This window comes from Cetorhinus maximus, chromosome 8 (assembly GCF_964194155.1).
Source record: "Cetorhinus maximus chromosome 8, sCetMax3.hap1.1, whole genome shotgun sequence".
In the NCBI taxonomy this organism is placed as follows: domain Eukaryota; kingdom Metazoa; phylum Chordata; class Chondrichthyes; order Lamniformes; family Cetorhinidae; genus Cetorhinus; species Cetorhinus maximus.
In genome coordinates, this window is record NC_135886.1 from 135,402,636 (window position 1) to 135,424,552 (window position 21,917).

General features: G+C 42.4%; 1 protein-coding gene across 1 annotated transcript; it reads left to right on the top strand.

Moving 5' to 3' along the window:
* The first annotated feature begins 14,887 nt into the window (after nucleotides 1–14,887).
* Nucleotides 14,888–21,688, top strand: LOC144684046 (aristaless-related homeobox protein-like). Its single transcript, XM_078547761.1, has 5 exons — nucleotides 14,888–15,140; nucleotides 15,492–15,990; nucleotides 16,950–16,995; nucleotides 19,217–19,497; nucleotides 21,463–21,688. Exons 1-5 carry the CDS (start codon nucleotides 14,888–14,890, stop codon nucleotides 21,686–21,688), a joined length of 1,305 nt encoding a protein of 434 aa, XP_078403887.1.
* The last annotated feature ends 229 nt before the right edge of the window (nucleotides 21,689–21,917 follow it).

The following is a 21,917-nucleotide window of genomic DNA, read 5'->3' on the forward strand; positions in this document are numbered from 1 at the left end:
AATGCGGCGAAGAGCAGTGGGAAACCAGGGGATTGGTAAGCCTACAAAGACCAACAGAGGACAACTAAAAAAGAAATAAGGAGGGAGAAGATTAAATATGAGGGTAAACTAGCCAGTAATATAAAAGAAGATTGCAAGAGTTTTTTTTAGTTATATAAAGGGTAGGAGAGAGGCAAAAGTGGACATTGGGCCACTGGAAAATGACACTGGAGAAGTAGTAGTGGGGAACAAAGAAATGGCGGAGGAACTGAATAGGCACTTTGCGTCAGTCTTCACAGTGGAAGACACAAATGACATCCCCAAAGTTCAAGAGAGTCAGGGGGCAGAGGTGAGTATGGTGGCCATTACCAAGGAGAAGGTGCTAGGAAAACTGAAAGGTCTGAAGGTGGATAAATCACCTGGACCAGATGGATTACACCCCAGAGTTCTGAAGGAGATAGCTGAAGAGATAGTGGAGGCGTTAGTGGTGATCATTCAGGAATCACTGGAGTCAGGGAGGGTCCCAGAGGACTGGAAAATCACTAATGTAATCCACCTGTTTAAGAAGGGAGGGAGGCAAAAGACAGGAAATTGTAGGCCGATTAGCCTGACCTCGTTGGTAAGATTTTAGAGTCCATTATTAAGGATGAGATTTCAGAATACTTGGAAGTGCATGGTAAAATCGGGCAAAGTCAGCATGGTTTCATCAAGGGGAGGTCATGCCTGACAAATATGTTAGAATTCTTTGAGGAGGTAATGAGTAGGTTAGACAAAGGAGAGCCAATGGATGTTATCTACTTGGACTTCCAGAAGGCCTTTGACAAGGTGCCGCACAGGAGGCTGCTCATGCTGTTAGAGGCAAGGTACTAGCATGGTTAGAAGATTGGCTGTCTGGCAGGAGGCAAAGAGTGGGGATAAGGGGATCCTTCTCATGATGGCGGCAGGTGACTAGTGGATTTCCACAGGGGTCAGTGTTGGGACCACAACTTTTCACTTTATACATTAATGATCTAGATGAAGGAACTGAGTGCAAACTAAGTTTGCAGATGATACAAAGATAGGTGGAGGAGGCGGGGAGGCTGCAGAAGGATTTGGACAGGTTAGGAGAATGGGCAAAGAAGTTGCAGATGGAATACAACATGGGGAAGTGTGAGGTCATGCACTTTGGTAGGAAGAATAGAGGCATAGACTATTTTCTAAATGGGGAGAGAATTCAAAGTGACTTGGGAGTCCTAGTCCAGGATTCTCTTAAGGTTAACTTGCAGGTTGAGTCAGTAGTTAGGAAGGCAAATGCAATGTTGGCATTTATTTCGAGAGGACTAGAATATAAAAGCAGGGATGTGCTGCTGAGGCTTTATAAGGCTCTGGTCAGACCACATTTAGAATATTGTGAGCAATTTTGGGCCCCATATCTCAGGAAGGATGTGCTGGCCCTGGAGAGGGTCCAGAGGAGGTTCACGAGAATGATCCCAGGAATGAAAGGCTTAACATATGAGGAATGTTTGAGGACTCTGGGTCTATACTCGATGGAGTTTAGAAGGATGAGGGGGATCTGATTTAAACTTACAGAATACTGAAAGGCCTGGACAGGGTGGACGTGGGGAAGATGTTTCCATTAGTAGGAGAGACTAGGACCCGAGGGCACAGCCTCAGAGTAAAGGGAAGACCTTTTAGAACAGAGATGAGGAGAAACTTCTTTAGCCAGAGAGTGGTGAATCTATGGAATTTGTTGCCACAGAAGGCTGTGGAGGCCAGGTCATTGAGTGTATTTGAGACCGAGATAGATAGGTTCTTGATTGGTAAGGGGATCAAAGGTTACGGGGAGAAGGCGGGACAATGGGGTTGAGAAACTTATCAGCCATGATTGAATGGCGGAGCAGACTCGATGGGCCGAATGGCCTAATTTCTGCTCCTATGTCTTATGGTCTTATACATCTTCCTGTCCTAATATTTCCACACATGGCTTGGTATCAACTTTGGGTTTTTTTGATGTTCCTATGAAGTATCTTGGAACACTAGGGCATTTAAAACACTTTAAAATTGCAAGTTGTTGCATTTTACTGTTAAAGGGACTATGTGAATGCAGGTTATTGTTGTTAGTCTCACAACAGGAGAAAAGTGCTTCAATGAGCATGACAATTGAGACATCCATATCAATATTGGATTTTGAATGTCGTATCAGCTTCAAAAAATGCCCTGGAGCCAAATCAATACTCCTCAATCACCAAAAGAATATTTGACGTGAGTTTTGTGGAGCTTTTGCTATTACATTTGTGGTAAATTTGACAGCTTTATTCAGTGATGCCATCTACTCAATATGAAAATCACATTATGGGCAAAAGAGTCAACTATAACAGGATATTCCATTAACTAGTGGAAAGCCCAACAATATTGTGTACTTTGATTTCTAACAATCATTCCACAAAGTTCGATATGAAATATTGCTCATTAAGGTTTACTGGATTGGGGAATTCCAGCATTCAGGGAAAAGAGCAACATGCAGTTGTTTGGGGGTTTGTAGCAACATGGGGTTAGCTGCTGAAGACAGTGTCCTGGGAATCAGTGTTAGGATCCCTACTTTTTCTGATTTACCAAGTTAATGACTTGGATTCTGAATCTCATCGCAAACTGGCCAGACTTGCTGATGTTATCAAACTAGTAACTGAACCTGAAGCGTCAGAGTGGAAAGACAAATATGTTAGACGAGTGTTCTCTGTGGATCGCTTAAGTGGGACTGAAAACCCCACGGACCACCTACCAGCCCTACCTGGCCTGACTTTTCTTGCCGCCATAGAAAAAGGCTTCAGAATTAATGGGAAGAATGGCACTGCTTTTGATGAGACACCAGTGAGGTGATGTTTGGTTCCAAACTAGAGAGCTTCAGTCTCATGTCGGGCACCACGTGTCAGTTCCTCTTCTATATTCTCAGCACCACAAAGTGCTGAAAATCCAATCTCATAGTCGCATGTCATAACAGTAACATAAATCTTGCTTATAAAATGACATTGCTGTTGCTCACACTTGCGACTCATGCCACACATGAGGGAGCCGATCTGGTTGTGTTAATGGTGGGGATGAGGGTACTGGCCTCTTGTATGGCCTCAATTGTGGCATTGCACATCAGTGAACCAACCCGCTGACCACATATTGAGAACCATTGTGTTAGAATAGGTCGAACAATGATGGGTGAAATTTAGATAGAAACATAGAAACATTCAAATGCCTGCACTTCAGGAAAGATTATATTAACATCATTACTCCAAAGAAATAGCAAAGGAGGAAACTGAAAGTGATTCAGGTATTCCACACGTCCATTCAGTGATGAGCGGTAATCAGCAAAGAAAGCAGAATATTGAACTACAAACCTTGAACTATAGAGTGCAAGGCAGAGGAAGTCACTAGTCAGATGACGCAAAGAATACTGTGCCCTGTTGTAGGCACTTGGACATAGCGAGACGCTAAAACCCAGAGAGTGGTATAGACAACAGCCATGAGACACATGCCCAACAGCAGAGGGTGAATTATGATGAAAGCCTAGAGTAACTTCATCTTCAGTTCCAAAAGGAGCTACAGAAAAAGTGATCTTTAAAAGATGTAAAAGATAGTAAATCAATTATGGTTGTGTTTTCCCTTAACATTTTGTCTTGTACTCAAAGCAAAAGGGCATTTTCAACCTTCCCATTAATTTCCAAATATTACAAGTTACTGAGATTAATTTATTTTGATGGTCTTGATTTAGAAATATGTACTATAAGAACAGACAAAAGAACATAGATAAATAGGGTAAATAGGGAGGCAATGTGGTATTGTTGTTAGACTAGTAATCCAGACACCCAGGGTAATGGTCTGGGGACCTGGGTTCAAATCCTGCCACAGCAGATGGTGGAATCTGCATTCAATAAAAATCTGGAATTAAAAGTCTAATGGTGACCATGAAACCATTGTTGATTGTTTTAAAAAAAAACATCTGATTCACTAATGTCCTTTAAGGAAGGAAATTTTCTGTCTGGCTACGTGTGACTCCAGACCCACAGCAATGTGGTTGACTCTTAAATGTTGGCTGAGCCAGCAATACTAATATCCCATGAATGAATTTTTAAAAAGGAACAGGAGTAGACCATATGAGCTTTGTCTGTCATGCAATAAGGTCATGCTGATCTTCTACCTCAACTCTGCTTTCATGCAAAATGTATTACCTTAAAGGACAAAAGCCTATCAAACTCACTTCTGAATATCTCATCGACTGAGAATCCACAGTCGCCTGGGATAGGAAATTCCAAAGATCCACCAGCTTCTGTGTGAAGAGATTTCTTCTCACCTCAGTCCTAAAGGGCTGACTCCTTATTCTGAGACTATGCCCCTAGTTCTAGACCCTCCAGCCAGAAGGAACAGCCTCTCAAAAGTTGTATACATTCCAATTAGATCACATCTCATTCTTCTAAGCTCAAGAGAAAATCGGTCCATTCTACTCAATTTATTTTTCTCAATCAATTTTTTTCTCTCAAGAGTCCTGAGCCTTTAGAACTCTCTTTCTCAAAAGACAGTGGAGGGAGGTTCTTTGAATATATTTAAGGCAGAGCTAGATAGATTCTTGGAAAGCTTGGGGTGAAAAGTCATCGGGGGTAGGTGGGAACGTGGAGTTGAAATTACAATCAGGTCAGCCATGATCTTATTGAATGGCGGAGCGGGCCCGAGGGGCTAGGTGGCCCACTCCTGCTCCTAATTCGTATGTTTGTGTGTACATAATCTCACTTTACAGGAGAGCATTCTCACCCCAGGAGACAATCCAGTGAAGCTTCTTTGAATAAGACACTATGAAGGGCCTTTTCTGAGCTTCCAGGCCCACTAAATTAAAACAGGACAAACCACCCAAATAAATGTTTTTATCACAAAGATGGTTGAGCTGCCCAGCTTCAACAGCCAGAATAGCAGGGCTGTGGGCTTGCATATGGCCCATAGGCCACAGTGTAGACAGCATGATATATAAGTTCATGTTGCATACTTGTTGTGGGAGACTAAGCCCAAGCAACATTGTAGAGCTACCCACTTTTAACAGCTGGGCAGCCACTTACCACTATCTTCCCAGCTGTCTTGGTTGGGATGCGGACCAGTGGGATATTAATAAGCCCCAGCCTGATGCTATTCTCAGACAAGAATGTTGCTCACTTTGCATCCTGGTTGTTAAATTCAAGCCCATAATTTCACTCCCTATGTTATAGCTTGATTCTTCTTATTCACAGATCTCAGTGTCACAAGAAAAGCCAGTTATTATTGCCTATCTCTAATTGCCTTGAGTCCGCGGTTGTCAGTGTGGTGAAGGGAGTCCCACAGTGTTTTTACTTTGTAGTGGTTTGGTTCAATCAATTAGCTTGCTGAACTATTTCAGAGGATAGTTAAGATCCTGGAGTCACCTATAGGCCTCTAGATTACTAGTTCATTAACATAACCACAATGCTACCGTACTAATGTAAGATACTTATAAATATTCAAGAGAAACAGGGTCCCACTTGAATTTACACATGCTGCAGGCTTATGATTGGAGAACCCATGTTCTGCCAATGAGCATGACTTTTTTTGACCTAAATACACAACTATTGATTTGGTAGAAGCACAAAGCTGTCGCAAAATTTCAGTGGACATCTCTCAAATTAAGTGCAATGTGCATAAGATTCCTTCCTCAAGCAGCATGTTCTTATGTATACAGGCAGGGCTGGCACATGGGGGTACTTAAAAAAGTAATTAAGAGAGCGAAGAGGGGGCATGAAAAAACACTGGCAGGCAAGATAAAGGAAAATCCCAAGGCATTTTATAAATATATTAAGGGCAAGAAGATAACCAGGGAAATATCAGAGCCCATTAAGGACCAAAGTGGCAACCTGTGCATGGAGTCGGAGGACGTAGGTGAGGTTTTAAATGATTACTTTTCATCTGTGTTCACTATGGAGAAGGACAATGTAGTGTAGAAATCAAGGAGGGGGACTTTGATATACTTGAACAAATTAGCATTGAAAGGGAGGAGGTATTAGCAGCTTTAGCGGGTTTAAAAGTGAATAAATCCCCAGTCCCAGATGAGATGTATCCCAGGCTGCTATGTGAGGCAAGGGAGGAGATTGCAGCGGCTCTGACACTAATTTTCAAATCTTCTCTGGCCACAGGCAAGGTGCCAGAGGATTAGAGGACAGCAAATGTGATAGCATTATTCAAGAAGGGTCGTAGGGATAAACTAGGTAACTACAGGCCTGTGAGTCTAATATTAGTGGTAGGGAAGCTATTGGAAAAAATTCTGAGGGAGAGGATTAATCTCCACTTGGAGAGGCAGGGATTAATCAGGGATAGTCAGCATGGATTTGTCAGAGGGATATCATGTCTAACAAATTTGATTGAATTTTTCGAGGAGGTGACTAGTTGTCTAGATGAGGGTATTGCAGTTGATGTCGTCTACATGAACTTCAGCAAGACTTTTTACAAGGTCCCACATGGGAGAATGGTCAAGAAGGTAAGAGCCCATGGGATCCAGGTCAATTTGGCAAATTGGATCCAAAATTGGCTTAGTGGCAGGAGGCAGAGGGTGATGGTCGAAGGTTGCTTTTTGCAATTGGAAACCTGTGACGAGTGGTGTACCGTAGGGATCGGTGCTGGGAGCCTTGCTGTTTGTAATGTACATTAATGATTTCAACGTGAATATAGGAGGTACGATCAGTAAGTTCACGGGTGACACAAAAATTTGTGGTGTCTTAAATAGTGAGGAGGAAAGCCTTAGATTACAGGATGATATAGATGGGCTGATAAGATGGACAGAGCAGTGGCAAATGGAATTTAATCCTGAGAAGTGGGAGGTGAGACATTTTGGGAAGACTAACACAGCAAGGGAATAGGACCCTAGGAAGTACAAAGGACAGAGGGACCTTGGTGTACATGTCCAAAAATCCCTAAAGGAAGCAGCACAGATAGATAAGGTGGTTCAGAAGGCATATGGGATAATTACCTTTATTAGCCAAGGCATAGAATATAAGAGCAGGGAGGTTATGACTCAGACACAAAATGCTAACAGTGGGATTTTAATCTTACGTATTCTACCCTTCACAATCTGCACTGGATCCTCTATTTTAAACTCACACAACACTTCCTAGGTCCTAGGCCGAGTTGCCACAGTTCGGAGGTCACAGTATGGTCATCCTGCCCTGTAGAGCTATATAAAATGCTAGTTAGGCCACAGCTGGAGCACTGTGTGCAGTTCTGGTTGGCACAATACAGGAAGGATGTGACTGCAATGGAGAGGGTGCAGAGGAGGTTCACCAGGGTGTTGCCTGGGCTGGAGCATTTCAGCTATGAAGAGAGACTGGATAAGCTATGGTTGTTTTCCTTAGAGCAGAGAAGGCTGAGGGGGGACCTGATAGAGGTATACAAAATTATGAGGGGCAGAGATAAGGTAGATAGGAAGAAACTTTTCCCCTTAGCAGAGGTGCCAATAACCAGGGGGCATAGATTTAAGGTAAGGGGCAGGATATTTAGGGGAATTTGAGGAAAATTTTATTCACCCAGAGGGTGGTTGGAATCTGGAACACACTACCTGAGGGGGTGGTAGAGGCAGGAGCCCTCACAACATTTAAGAAGTATTTAGATGAGCACTTGAAACAGCATAGCATACAGGGCTATGGGCCAAGTGCTGGAAAATGGGATTAGAATAGATCGGTGCTTGGTGGATAGCATAGACATAATGGGCTGAAGGGCCTATTTCAGTGTTGTATAACTTATGACTCGATGACTCTAAGGGTTTATCCACCCTAGTTGAGCCTACAGCCTGCAGCCCACCCCTCCCCCCATCCCATATAAATAACTTTGGAAAATGAATTACTCCCGGGTTTTTGTTATCTTGGCCCATTGTTCTGCACCATGTTCTCTCCACACTGCTCACTATATACACGCACTCCCGCACCACTCCCAAGACCTAAACACCCACATCACCACAAGATCATTCTGATTGCTTGAAAACGCAGAAGCAGCATTTTTGATTAACTGGTATCACTCATTCCCCATGCGTGCTGGATTGACAAAAAAACAATGATAAAACTTTTAAACTAACATTTCTGCATTCAGATTGCCTGATGACTTTAGTATCAGAAATTTGGACTTTTGGGGACACTGATGTGCTAAGCTATGGTGGCATTTACAATGGTTCTAATTCATGCAGGACATTCAAATTTATGATTGACAAACATGTGTATTATCACTGAACAGGTTAAATTAGAGTTCATGTCATAAATAAATGCCTGGTCGTTTTAAATTAGTGTTTTGAGACAAGTCAAATTGCTCTGGCGATGATTTCTCAAACATCGTCTTCGTTTCCTTTACAATCCTAATGAAACCATGTTGCTAAACGCATCAATCCCCCAAATGTATCCCAGTCACTGCTGTTAAACATGGAAATGGTTATTATGTCCTATAATATCTGAAAGTAACCCAATACATTAACTTGTAATTTTTTCTTTTCTGGTCAATAGATATTGATAGTGGGGGTTTCAGCAATGGTAATACCATTGAATGTCAAGGAGAGATGATTGGATTCTCTCTTGTTAGAAATGGTCATTGCCTGGCACTTGTGTGGGCATGAATGTTACTTGCCACTTATCAGCCCAAGCCTGAATGTTGTCCAGGTCTTGTTGCATTTGGACATGGACTGGTTCAGTATCTGAGGAGTCGCAAATGGTGCTGAAAATTGTGTAATCATCAGATAACATCCCCACTTCTGACCTTATGATGGAGGGCAGGTTATTGATGAAGCAGCTGAAGATGGTTGGGCCTAGGACACTACCCTGAGGAACTCCTGCAGTGATGTCCTGGGACTGAGATAACTGACCTCCAACAGCCACAGCCATCCTCCACTGTGCTAGGTATAACTCCAAGTGGAGAGTTTTCCCCAGATTTCCATTGACTTCAGTTTGGCTAGGGCTCCTTGATGCCACATTCAGTTAAATGCTATCTTGATGTCAAGGGCAGTCACTCCCACCTCACGTCTAGAGTCCAGCTCTTTTGTCCATGTTTCAACCAAAGCTGTAATGAGGTCAGGATCTGAGTGGCCCTGGCAGAATCCTGGCCAGCCTAGTTATGAAGAACAAAATGGATGAGTTAAATGTGGGTAAGAAACCTGGAAGAAGTGACCATAATAAAATACCTAAGGTCCAAAAAAAAGGGGGGAAAGGTTAGTACAAAGGCAAGGGCAGAAGATTGAAAATTAGGACATCTCAGAGTGATGAGGAAAGAGCTTGCTGAGATGAGGTGGAAGGAGAAATTGGTACATAGGATTGTCGATCCACAGTGGAAACATTTTAAAGAAGAGCTTGCCAAGTTGCAAATAACTATATTCAAATATAACTTGGTGATGGTGTGGTATTGTAGCTGAACTAGTACTCCAGAAACCCAGGGTAATGCTCTGGGGGCCTGGGTTCAAATCCCACTGTGACAGATGGTGGAATTTGAATTCAATAAAAATCTCGAATTAAAAGTCTAATGATGACCATGAAACGATTGTCATAAAAACCCATCTGGTTCACTAATGTCCTTTAGGGAAGGAAATCTGCCATCCTGGTCTTGCCTACATGTGACTTCAAACCCACAGCCATGTGGATTCTTCTGAACAATGGCGATGGGCAATAAATGCTGGCCTAGTCAGTGACACCCACATCTCATGAATAAAATTTTTTTTAAAGTTTCATAATGCAGTAGATAAATAAAAAGACTAAAAACCAAGCTAAAATTCAAGAATAAGAACAATTTACATTTATATAATGCCTTTAACATAATAAACAATCTCAAAGTACTTCACAGGAGCGTTATCAGACAAAATGACTACCTACAAGATAATTTGATATATTAAAGATCAGAGGAAAATGAGAAGCTAAGAATTTCATAGAAATTCATAGAATCGCACATCCCAGAGGGAAGTCAGTCAGCCCATTATGGTGGCTCTTTAGAAAAGCTATCCAATTATTCCCACCCACTCACTTTATCCCATATCCTCTTGATTAAAGAAGTGATAAGGAAAGGATTACAAAAAATATTTGAAAGAACGGTAAAGTACTTCACAGAAATAACATTACATTATAGAATTGTTAAATGTGAGATGGGATCGCTGAGAGAAAAGGATATTTGGGTTATTAGAGAATAAATTGGGATTGGTAGACATGTTGAACCACTATTTCATCACAGTATTTGCAAAGAAAGATATTGGAAAAGAGGTAATCCCTGCTTTGGCTAAAAGTGAGATGAGAGATATAGCAGATTAAAGGAAAGTATTAGTGAAGTTGTTTAAAAGAGGAAAAGGTAGCAGGAGCTGACAGAAGACATTGAATGTTCCCAAAGCATTTGAAGGAAGAAATTGAAGAGCTCCAAAACCTTTATTTGAAGGGTCTATTGAGAATGGATGGGTGCCAGAGGGCTGGAGAAAGCCCTGTGCAATATTCATTTTAAGAGCGGCAGATCTAATACAGAGGACTACAGGTCAGTTTGTTTAATATCTGCGGCAGGGTAGGGAAAATGGCGGAATCTTTAAGTAAAGATGAAGAGATAGAGCTCCTGCTGTTTCTATTAACAATAGCAATGAAATCTGGGCCCAATGGCGGAATCAATGTAAAAGATTGTGGAATTTTAAACAAGGGTTAGTTATGACCAAAACTGCTTACCTGTGTGTTTTCTGCACTCTTCAGTAGGGCTTTAAGATTCAATTCACCCAATCAGGCTCCACCCACAAATTGGTCCAAATTGCACCAATTCTGCCGGTTCAGGAAAGGTCTTCAAAGCGTGCTTATTTGCTGAGGTACACGGACTCTGTTAGACATTTTCTTAAAGCGTCTTCATTTATTAAGTTATTCGTTTACTAAGAAGGTTATGAGAGTGTACCAATCAAATGATCAAATTATTCAGTTCATTCACAATTCTTCAACTAAGGAAGCAGTCCGTGTCCACGTGCATTGGTTTGGGCTGATACGTTGCAAATAAAATCCATGGCAACAAATGACAGGCTATGATGATCCCAGTAAGAGAGAATCTAGCCAGGTCTCCTTGACATTCTATAGCATTATTATCACCGAATTCCCCCACCATCATGCGGGTCACCATTTATTGGAAACTTAGCTGGACAAGACATATAAATAGCATGGCTACAAGAGCAGGTCAGAGGCTGGACAATCTGTGGCGAGCAGCTCATCTCCTGAGTCCCCAGAGCTTTTCCACAATCTACAAGGTACAAGTCAGGAGAGTGATAGAATACTCTCTGCTTGCCTCGATGAGTACAGTTCCAATGACACACACGAAGCTCAACACCATCCATGAAAAGCAGCCTGCTTGATTGGCACCCCATCCACCACCATAAACTTTATCTCCCTCTACCACCGTGGCACACACCAACCTGATTTGGAAATATGGCATCACTCTTTCATTGTTCTCGCATCAAAGTCCTGTAATTCCCTCCCTAACAGCACTCTGGGAGCACCCTCATCACATGGACTGCTATAGTTCAAGAAAGCAAGTCACCATTATAAATATGGTTAGGAGGGGAAAATCAGAGTATCGGAGTTAAGGGCAGCTTTTCAGAGTGAATAAGTAGCAAAATTCCAGAGAATTCTGTTCTGGGACAATGCTGTTTATTGCATACATCAATGATTTGATAAAGGGCTACAGGGATTGCTGTCAAAATTTCTAGATGATACTCTAAAATATAGAAAATAGAAAATTAGAAAATAATTGTGAGGGGGAAAATAACTTAATGGCTAAACGTGAGACGATATTTTTTGGTTTAAAGAATTACAGTTGCACTTTTGAAGGGGGAAAGCTGGAGGAGTTGAGTGTTTGGGTTCACAAGATGTTAAACCTGTGCTTCAGGTGGATATGAAATAAAACAGTTGAGGAAATATTGAGTTTTATGGCAAACGTACAGAACATAAAAATTGAAATATAGTGGGGAACCCACATAACAGCTTAGTAAGACCACAGCTGGAGCATTGTGTGCAGTTATATGCACCATATTATAGGAAGGATGTTAAATCAATAGAGAATATACAGCTCACATGAGCTAAAATACTACCGGTAAGAGGCAATGCAAAACAAAAACCCTTGAAAATCTGTGGTTGTCTTGTTAGAACAGAGGAAATTAAGAGTTAATTTGATAGAACGTTTAGCATTTAAAAGGCTGCGACAGGTAAATAAAAACTTGTTTTCAGAGATTGAGGGGTCTCAAATTCTGTAAGATTAAATATAAAAGATTTAGACAGTGAGAGAGAGAAGGCTTTTTAATGCGGAATGTTGTGCGATTGTGGAAGACACTGAGTTAGTGATTGAAGCCAAGCTCCTTTTGGAACAGATCTGATAGGCTGTTGATGGTAAGGTGGTTGGTGGAACGGGGATCAAGGGATGTGGGGACGGGACTGATGCATTTAAAGAGATCAGGACAAATGATGTGTGTAAGAAACAGTAAAACATTCTGGTTGGTCAGTGACACAGCTCCCATGTCATCGTTTCTATATAAAATGCTATGTAATTGTAGCGAATGACCTCAAACCAAGGAATGTCGGGAGACTGGGGAGAGCTGAGATATGCACAATTTAAGACATTTGGGGTGGAAAAAACCTCAGCAGACACAATCCAGTAGACGCGATCCAGTAAATAACAATATATAACACCTGTTGTTGTAAGGAAAAAGTGATTTTGAACAGCTAGAGAATTATTTAGCACCAGTAAAATGCAACATGTTTTAAATACAATATGCATTAAGTTTTGAATCATTTAAGGTGGAATGTTTGTTCAGAAGCGCATGGGGGTAAAGGTATGGTGGGGGTGTTGGAGCGGTGGGCGAACTCCTTTCAAATCAAGAAAAGTAATTGTAAGTTAGAGAGGAAACCGAGGTCATCATTAAACTTGACAACGTTTTATTTGCCGAACACAACCGCACAGTCATAAATTCAGCGAAATAGACACATTCTTTAACTTTGTATAAAGGCCTCAAACACTTCTCACCAAACTTCTGGTCACCTGCACTTGGTGGCAAAGTTTGCTTCATAATGCCCCATGTGAAGTGCCCCGAAGCAATTCATTACCATAAAACGATATATGGATGCAAGTCGATGTGGAGAGAGTTGTTGTACCTTGTTTAATGACAAAACTATAGTCAGGACAAGGTGCTGTACTAAGCCCAGAGTCCAGGAATAGATTCTTCCTCAGTCTAGTCTACATCTGATCGGCTTTTTTTTTAAATCCAGGTATTTTTACAGATCACAAAGAAACAAGTTGCTAATTAACAATGCCAATCATTCTTTTTTTTAAATATCCCACTTCAATTGTTTTTCCATTGGTACATTATTGCTCAGAATGATGATTGTGGGTCCAATTTAGTTATTGTATGACTGTGTAGAATTTATTTTTCAGCATTGCAAACTACTAGGTAATGCATTTGGGGAGGGCAAACAAAGCAAGGGAATACTCAACAAATGGGAAGCTATTGAGAGGGGCTGAGGAAGTGAGAGACCTTGGAGTTCATGTCCACAGGTCCCTAAAGGTGACAGGTCAGGTAGACAAGGTGGTCAAGAAAGCACATGGAATATTTCCCTTTATTGGGCGAGGTATTGAATACAAAAGCAGGGATGTAATGGTGGAACCATATGAAATGCTGGTTAAGCCACAGCTGGAAATTTGTGTACAGTTATGGTCACCACATTACAGGAAGGACATAACAAAAACAGAAACAGAAATACCTGGAAAAACTCAGCAGGTCTGGCAGCATCGGCGGAGAAGAGCACAGTTGATGTTTCGAGTCCTCAGAGTTCTGTTGAAGGGTCATGAGGACTCGAAACGTCAACTGTACTCTTCTCCACCGATGCTGCCAGACCTGCTGAGTTTTTCCAGGTATTTCTGTTTCTGTTTTTGTTTTGGATTTCCAGCATCCGCAGTTCTTTGCTTTTATAACAGGAAGGACATAATTGCTCTGGAGAGAGTGCAGAGGAGATTTACAAGAATGTTGCCAGGGCTTGAAAATTGCAGCTATGAGGAGAGATTGGATAGGCTGGGGTTGTTTTCCTTAGAACAGAGGAGGCTGAGGGGTAACCTAATTGAGGTGTAAAAAATTATAAGGTGCCTAGATAGGATAGACAGGGGTCGTTTACTGGGGGCACAGGTTTAAGGTTTAGAGGGCAGGTGAGGAAAAGCTTTTTCACCCTGGGGGTGGCGGGGGCGTCTGGAATTCACCGGCCTAAATTAATGGTTGAGGCTGAAACGCTCAACTCATTTAAAAGGTACCTGGACCTGGACCTGCACCTGAAGCCCTGTAACCTGCAAGGCTATGGATCAGGTACAGGAAAAGTGGGATTAAAATAAGCGGCTAGTTTCTTTTTTTTTCTCTTTTTTGGCTGGCGCAGACACGATGGGCCAAATGGCCTCTTTCTACACCGTAACTTTTCTATGGTTCTTATGGTTACCCCCTGGGACACTAGGGTTCCAAACATTTCGCCTATATTTTTTTTTCTGAAGCTACGTTTTGAGAGTGTTGTGATATTTTTTTGAACCGCCTTTAAAATTTTCAGAAGCCTGTTTTGCCCAGTATGAAATATGAGACATCAGTAGGTAACGCCAGGAGGTCTGTCGGCGTTATTAATGACGGGGGGAGGGGAGGGGGGGGGAAGTCGATTTATTTCGAAGCCTTGGCCGCGATGAAATCCACTCCAGGTTTTCCGCTGTCCCGGAACCCCCAATCTGTTCGTCCAATGTGCCAATGGAAAGTCTGTGAGCATGTTTATTTAAAGTAGTGAGCACACACAAATTACTGTCCATTACGAACTGTCGCTAATGCTCCGGTTGGACGTGGTCATGCTGTTGGGCAGAAAGTTTTGATCCACTGACAGGTCTCAGAGGACCTCCGTGTGCCATGAAAACTCAGTGTGAACGCCCGGAGCGCCTGGGCTCTGACTGCAGCAAGAAATCACAGCCTTTCCCTCTGCTCTCCTCCTATCTCATAGACAGCATCTTGGGACGCACCAGCCCGCCCATTAAACGCGAAGATGTCCCGTCCTCGGCTGCAGGAACTGGGGGGAAACCCGAAGGTGATATGGCACCGCGGGGTCGAATCCTGGAGATTGGAAGCAAATCATTTCAAAAGGAAGGAATAGTGGAAATTGGAGGTAATTGAAGAATCTGATCGTTTGATAAGGAAAACTGGTATTGTTTTTTCTTTATATAAAGTAGACTATTTAATTGTGTTAATGCGTTTAAAAGGCCATAGCAACCCATCCAAAAGCATTTGCTCACATTTACAATTAATTGCAATTATTTCTAGATTACTAGTTAATGAGACATAGAAACACAAGGCACTCAAGTTGTAAGCAATGGGGAAATGTTCAAAGCAAAGTTTAGGCAAAAGACTGCTCTTAAATTTTGAGTTAAGCTAGTGTAAAGATTTTTGGCTGGATATTTTTTCACCGTTTAACTGCCGGTTGTGTGTTTGTGTGTGTGTCTGTGTGTGTGGTTTTAAGCAGAGTCGGAAGTGGAAAGGATTCGTGGATTAGGGTGGCATCAGCTCTCTCCGGCTCAGACTCCCCCCAGACTGGAGCAGGCCAACCGAGGCGAGGGTGGAAACTGGTTTCGTGAACTTCCTTCGGACGAGGACAATCCGAGCCCCGGTTTGCTGAGCGTGCAAGGCAAGAGACGGGACGAATTGAAGCCTTTGCAAATAAGCAGAGGGGGAATGGCATCGTCCCCGGCGCCGGCAGAAGGAGGTGTAAAACATTGTGCGGAGAGAGAGAAGTCGGCGGACGTCCAAGTTCCGGGAGGGAGAGGAGGGGAGGAGAGAACCAGCGAGATTGTGGATCAGGAAGACGGCGCCGGGGTTCAGTATTTTTCTTGTGTCGGTGATCAGGAGCATGGGTCCTTCAAGCGGAAACAGCGTCGCTACAGAACCACTTTCACCAACTTTCAGCTGGAGGAGTTGGAGAGAGCGTTTAGGAAAACTCATTACCCCGATGTCTTCACAAGGTAAGCCAGGTAAATGTGGGCTACACTGGTCTCTCAGTATCCCTGCCAGTGCTCATCACTGCGCTGGTAACTGTGAGTGTCTCTTGATTAATTATAATCGTTATAAATATCTAAATTACATCCAAATAGATTTAAAAACAGAAAGGAGGATTATTTAAAATTACAATTGTCAGTGTAAAAGATTCCACAGCAGCGAAATCTTTACAAATCGCCCCTACAAAGAAAGTGCACAGCCGAATAAAATAGGGAAGCAATATATTGTATATTAGATAGCAATATTGGTGCCGCACGAGTTAAAATGTAATCTGGATACTTTCAGAAAACGCTGCTAATCAATTTAGGGCTGAACAAACCACGAATCTAAAACTCTCGATTGAAACATGGCACTGAGCAAAATGTTCAAATATACATTCCCTCTCTCTGCCTTTAAAAGTTGTCACCCTGGTATGGCAGAATTGTTACAGCGCAGGAGGGGAGGCCATTCAGTCCATCGTGTCCGCACCGGCCTGAGCAATTGACTTAGTGTCATTCCCGCGCATCCTGCTCGTAACCCTGCACATTGTTCCTTTTTGTTTTAAGGTAACAGTCTAATTACCCTTTGAATGCTTCAATCGAACCTGCGTCCAGTGCATTCCAGACCCTCGCCACTCGCTGTGTGAGAAAGGTTGTGGGGGTATCACTGCTCCGGGTCCCATGGTTCCCTTTGTGGAGCGACTGGGGGGCGTTAGATCGCCTTAAAGGTGGTGTGGAAAAATGCAAAGTTACTTAGAACCTAAGTTCTTTCTATTAAGCATAGTGGCTAGGTATTGACCGCAAATTGTCGATAACTAAATCTATTCTCAGTCACGAAATATTCTCGAAAACGCAGGAATTTTTCGTTCCGAACGAGTCAACAAAGAAAATATGTCCAGTCAAATGCAGCTTTTGTTTGGTCAAGAATGGTCTGTGTTTCTCCGCAGGGAAGATCTGGCAATGCGGTTGGACTTAACCGAAGCAAGGGTACAGGTATGTGGACCCTTATCTTTTTTTATTTCAGATGGTCAAAAATGATGTCTTCACAGGCAGCTCGAGAGAGAGTCACCACTGAGTGGAAAGGAGCCGAGAGGAGCTTTAATAAGCTGTAATAACCACCAGATTGTGGAGTCTACCCTGAACTTTTAAATGAAAGCAACCCACATGAAAGCGTTAGGGAGGGTGGGAGGGCGACGCTCAGACTGAATGAGTAGAATTTAGATTTAGCCATTTGCTTATTCATTGCCAAAGTGATGGATTAAACATTCCTTCGATCATTGGCTGATGCAGATCAAAGTTAAATTGTCTGGATTCGGTATATTTTGCACTCAAAAGTTTCTCTTCTCTGGGGACTAGAGAAATTACAAAGGACCTTGGGGAGTGTCAATGAATAGAAACCATATGGAGTACAACACGAGCGGCGCTGGGTGGCCTGAGTCTATTACAAACAAAAACCTCTCACTCCTTAACACATGACATTTTCAGATACGGTGCTCATAAGCATAATTAAATCGCTGAAACATTAACCGAGTTATCACAAGGATCCGCTCTAGGGCAACAACTCACGCTGTCTCGAAGGCTATTATATATCGGGTTCCAATGTCAAACTTCGGTGCTTTATATACGACCACACAGCGCAGGATGTGAAATAGGGAGAGCGGGTTCCCCTCTCAAGATCCTGCACTGATACAAGTGCTCATTAATGTTTTGTTTAGTGTATGTCTTATCGATTTGTGTGTGTGTGTGTGAGAATCTGAAACATTGATCTCGCATCCCCGAGACGTTTCACTGAGACATCTTTGTTATTAATATAAAATGCAATGCCCAGACTGGCAGCTGCTCTTGAAACCTTGCCCTCAGTTATGGTACCGTGCGGACTGGGCTGCGAGATGATTCGACCGAACAACGGACTTCACTCTACCTGGAAGACTGTTCAGTCCCTTGTATCATCGAGCTAATGATTTCCATCCTCAGTGTGGACTTTAGGGAAGTTTCTGCCTTATTTTGTAGACATAAGTAGTGCCAAAGGTGGATCGTTTTAAATGTTTGATCTCGAGACTTGTGTGTGGGTGTGTGTGCTGCATCATTCACACAGACTGGGACTTCAGAAATTAGGCAAACTTCAAAGTATCTGAGTAAGAATTGAAGTCATCTATCGGCCGATGTTTTCCCTGGCCGGTTAATGAGATTATTTCAGTCCATTTTACTACGGGTTGGGGGGAATAAGAAACACTTGCCTGAAATTGCAGGTTGCAGATCATCCGTCTCTTTAAGTAGCATTGGGACATGTTTACATGGAACTCTTCAGAGGCATGCACTTGGGCATGGGGTAGGGAGGCTTTAAGGCAGTTAAGAACTGATTGAAATAATCTGCAAAATTATAGATCATACCCTGCAATATTTATTTTAAAATAGTTTTAGAATTACTGTAGTTAAAATTATTGTAGTTTTATAATTGCTGTCGTTTTAGAATTACTGTAGTTGGAATTACTGTCGTTTTAGAATTACTGTAGTTAGAATTACTGTCATTTTAGAATTAATGTAATTAGAATTACTGTAGCTATAACGTAGTTTTATAATTACTGTCGTTTCAAAATTACTGTCGTTTGAGAATTATTGTAGCTAGAATTGCTGTAACATTAGAAGTACTGAAGTTATAATGTAAACGTTTCAAAATTACTGCAGTTAGAATTGCTGTCGTTTTAGAATTGCTGTGGTTATGTAGTTTTATAATTAGTCGTTTTAGAATTACTGTCGTTTTAGAATTACTGTCGTTTTAGAATTACTGTCGGTAGGATTAGTGGTTCTGTAGTTTTATAATTACTGTCGTTAGAATTACTGTAGTTTTAGAATTACCGTCTTTCAAGTAGTTTTCTGACTCAACGCTAACTTGCTGAATTCTGCCTAATAATTTTTAAATTGCCCGCAAAACTAAACAAATTACTCCTGTTATGCTCGAACCTTTTTATCCAAACAAAATCTAACTTTCCCATTTTTTTTAGCGGCACATGTGATCCTATGAATTGCGATTCTTACTTGCATTACTGATAATAATTTGACCATAACTGAACGGTTGTCCATGACCGCTGCGGGTCATTTGGATTCAGCGTGTCCTTGATCAGAAGACTGTACGAGTTATGAACTAGCTTTGCGTGTGTGTGTGTGGGGTGGGGGGGTGGATAGCTCTTAAATCTCGCACGTTGCCTCTTTCCAGGTTTGGTTTCAAAACCGCAGAGCTAAGTGGAGAAAACGGGAAAAGGCTGGAAACCTGAGTCATCCTCACGGTTTGTCCCTGGCCAGTCCACTGGGGCTTTATTTGGATGTTCCGCTGGGCCATTCCTCGGGTGTGGAACCGACCTGGAGGTCAGCCACTCTTCCTACACTGGCTGCTCCAACAGCTGCCAACGCCTATAACTCTGCAGCCCAACTAGGCATCAGCACCTTCATCGGGACTACTTTCTTCAGACACCCATTGCTCAATCCACACTTTGGAAGGTCAGTTGCAACTATCTATGCGGGTGCCTTCATATGTTGCACGGTATATCTTCCAAATTTGAAGTTAGACTTTCCCTGTCTGGCACAAGAGCCAAAAAAATCCTCGGGTGCTGGAAATCCGAAATTACAACAGAAAATGCTGCAAATACTCAGCAGGTCAGGCGGCATCTGTGGAAAGAGAAGAGGGGTAAATGGTTTAGGTCAGTGTTCACTCTAGACAGATGCTGCTCAATATTTGCAGCGTTTTCTGTTTTAATTTAGGATTTCCAGCATCCGCGGTATTTTGCTCCTGTACCACACAGGGAAGGTCTAACTAACTTCTCTATATTAACACTTTATTCTCATTTGAAAGCCACATATCTTAAGTTCATTGAACCCTTTTTTTAACAGCTATCTTAGTGTTGCTGGTGTTCCTGTGTGTAATATGTGCCTTTTTTTAAACTATATAGATGATGTCTGTTTCTATGTGTTATTTCTATCTGCTTCTTATCAAAGTTATCCTGATATCCAAGTTAGAATGGGCATATTATAGGGCTGGAGAGGAATTACAATGTAAAGTCTTCCAGCTGTAGAAATAGCTGATATTCCACACTCCTGATGGTGTTAAAAACGATTAACAATTCAATTTTCGGTCGAATTACAGTTATTGCGCCCATAATACCATATTACAAAGGGGGCATGGCAAAAAAAATAATAACTTGGCATTTCTGTTCAATCAGGTAAAGAGCCATAATCCACAAAGGGCCACAGGAATCTCTCTCCGTTAGACACAGACAAGGCAGCTCACCACCACCTTCTCAAGGGCAATTAGGAATGGGCAATAAATGCTGGCCCACATCCCGTGAATGAATATATTTTTTTTTTAAAAAAGAGGTTGTCTATCTTAAAGGGAACCTCTCCACATCAGACTCCAATGAACTACCACAGTCGGTCGGGGATTGAACCCTCATTCTGCACCTCGCACTAGCCACCTGGCCATAGTCAACCCTCTTCAGCGTCGATTGAAATTTCCGAGCAATTTAAACAATGGTTTTTTTTCTTGCCCTTTCCCATCCGAAGACAAATATTGAATCTGTACAAATGACGAAAAGTTAGTGGCCGAGGACTGCTGGGAGCTTGCTCTAAGGATCTTTTAGAGATGGTAGGGGGGAAAGTCAAGGATGAGAACAGGTTAATTGGCCTCTGGAAGTTCAAGTCTCCAGAGTTTAAGACCAACTCCTGCATACACACCCAACGCAACCTCACCTGCTTTTTAAACGACTCCAGCTATCTCTGTCTGACCCATCATTGCAAATATTGTATCATTCTTTGAGCAAAGAATGATACAATATTTTACCTGTTTTTTTTTTTAAATTTAGTTTTCATATATTTCACTTGCCCTCCGGACCTACTTTCTGGACATTTTGAGTGATAATATTCACTTAGATCGTTTAGCATTTCATTTATGTAATTGCTCTCCCCCTCCCATAACAGCATTCTCTCCAACTGTGAAATGCACCAGAAAGGTTAGGCACTCATTTATGTACCGAGAGCGAGTTGGATGTCGGTTTGAACCCTTTCCTGTTCTGAACAATATTTTTTCTAAAGTGTTAGAAGAAAAAAAAAACCCAGAAAATGATGCAAATACTCAGCAGGTCAGGCAGTATCTGTGAGATGGGGGACAGAGTTAAAATTTCGGGTCATGATCCTTCTGTTAGAGAGAGAGATCCGTCACGGAGCTGAAATATTTGTTTCACTCTCTCTCTCTCTCTCACACACACACACACACACAGATGTTGCCAGAGCTGTTGTATGTTTCCCAGCATTTTCTGGGTTTAATTCCAATTTCCAGCAGTGTTTTTTTTTTGCTTTCTGGAAATTTAATATGGAAATTGGCTATCGGGGGAAGGTTGAATTAAAATCGATAACGCTTCATTTCTTCACCCGGGTATTCAGCGTGCGGCTTGTCCTGTTTTTGCTTTGCAGGTTTTTCACGGCTATGAACCCACTGATGACAGCCTCGCTGGTGGTGAAGCCTTCGATCCCCACACTGGACCCTGCTGCCTTCACGCCTCACCCGCAGTCGGCTGCCCTGGATAGAAAAACCTCCAGCATTGCCAGCCTGAGACTGAAAGCGAAAGAACACACAGACCAGAACCCCCCGATCTCTCTGCTCCCGAACCTAGCAAGTGCAGGTAAAGAGATCTGCTGAAAACTCCACTCTGGCCCAGCCCGTTCTTGGAGGGACTGACGGCCAGCGAACCGAACACACCGAGCCCGGCTAAACAGATCAGAGGGAGCTGCAGAGAAAGCAACTTTAAAAACGCTTCGAACCTCAGTGAAGCTGTTTTTTTGGAGGGGGGAGGTGGGGAAATCCTGTGCTCACGGAGCTGGTGGCGCTTTGATGAAACGAGTTGAAACTTCGGCGGGTAGGGAAAGGG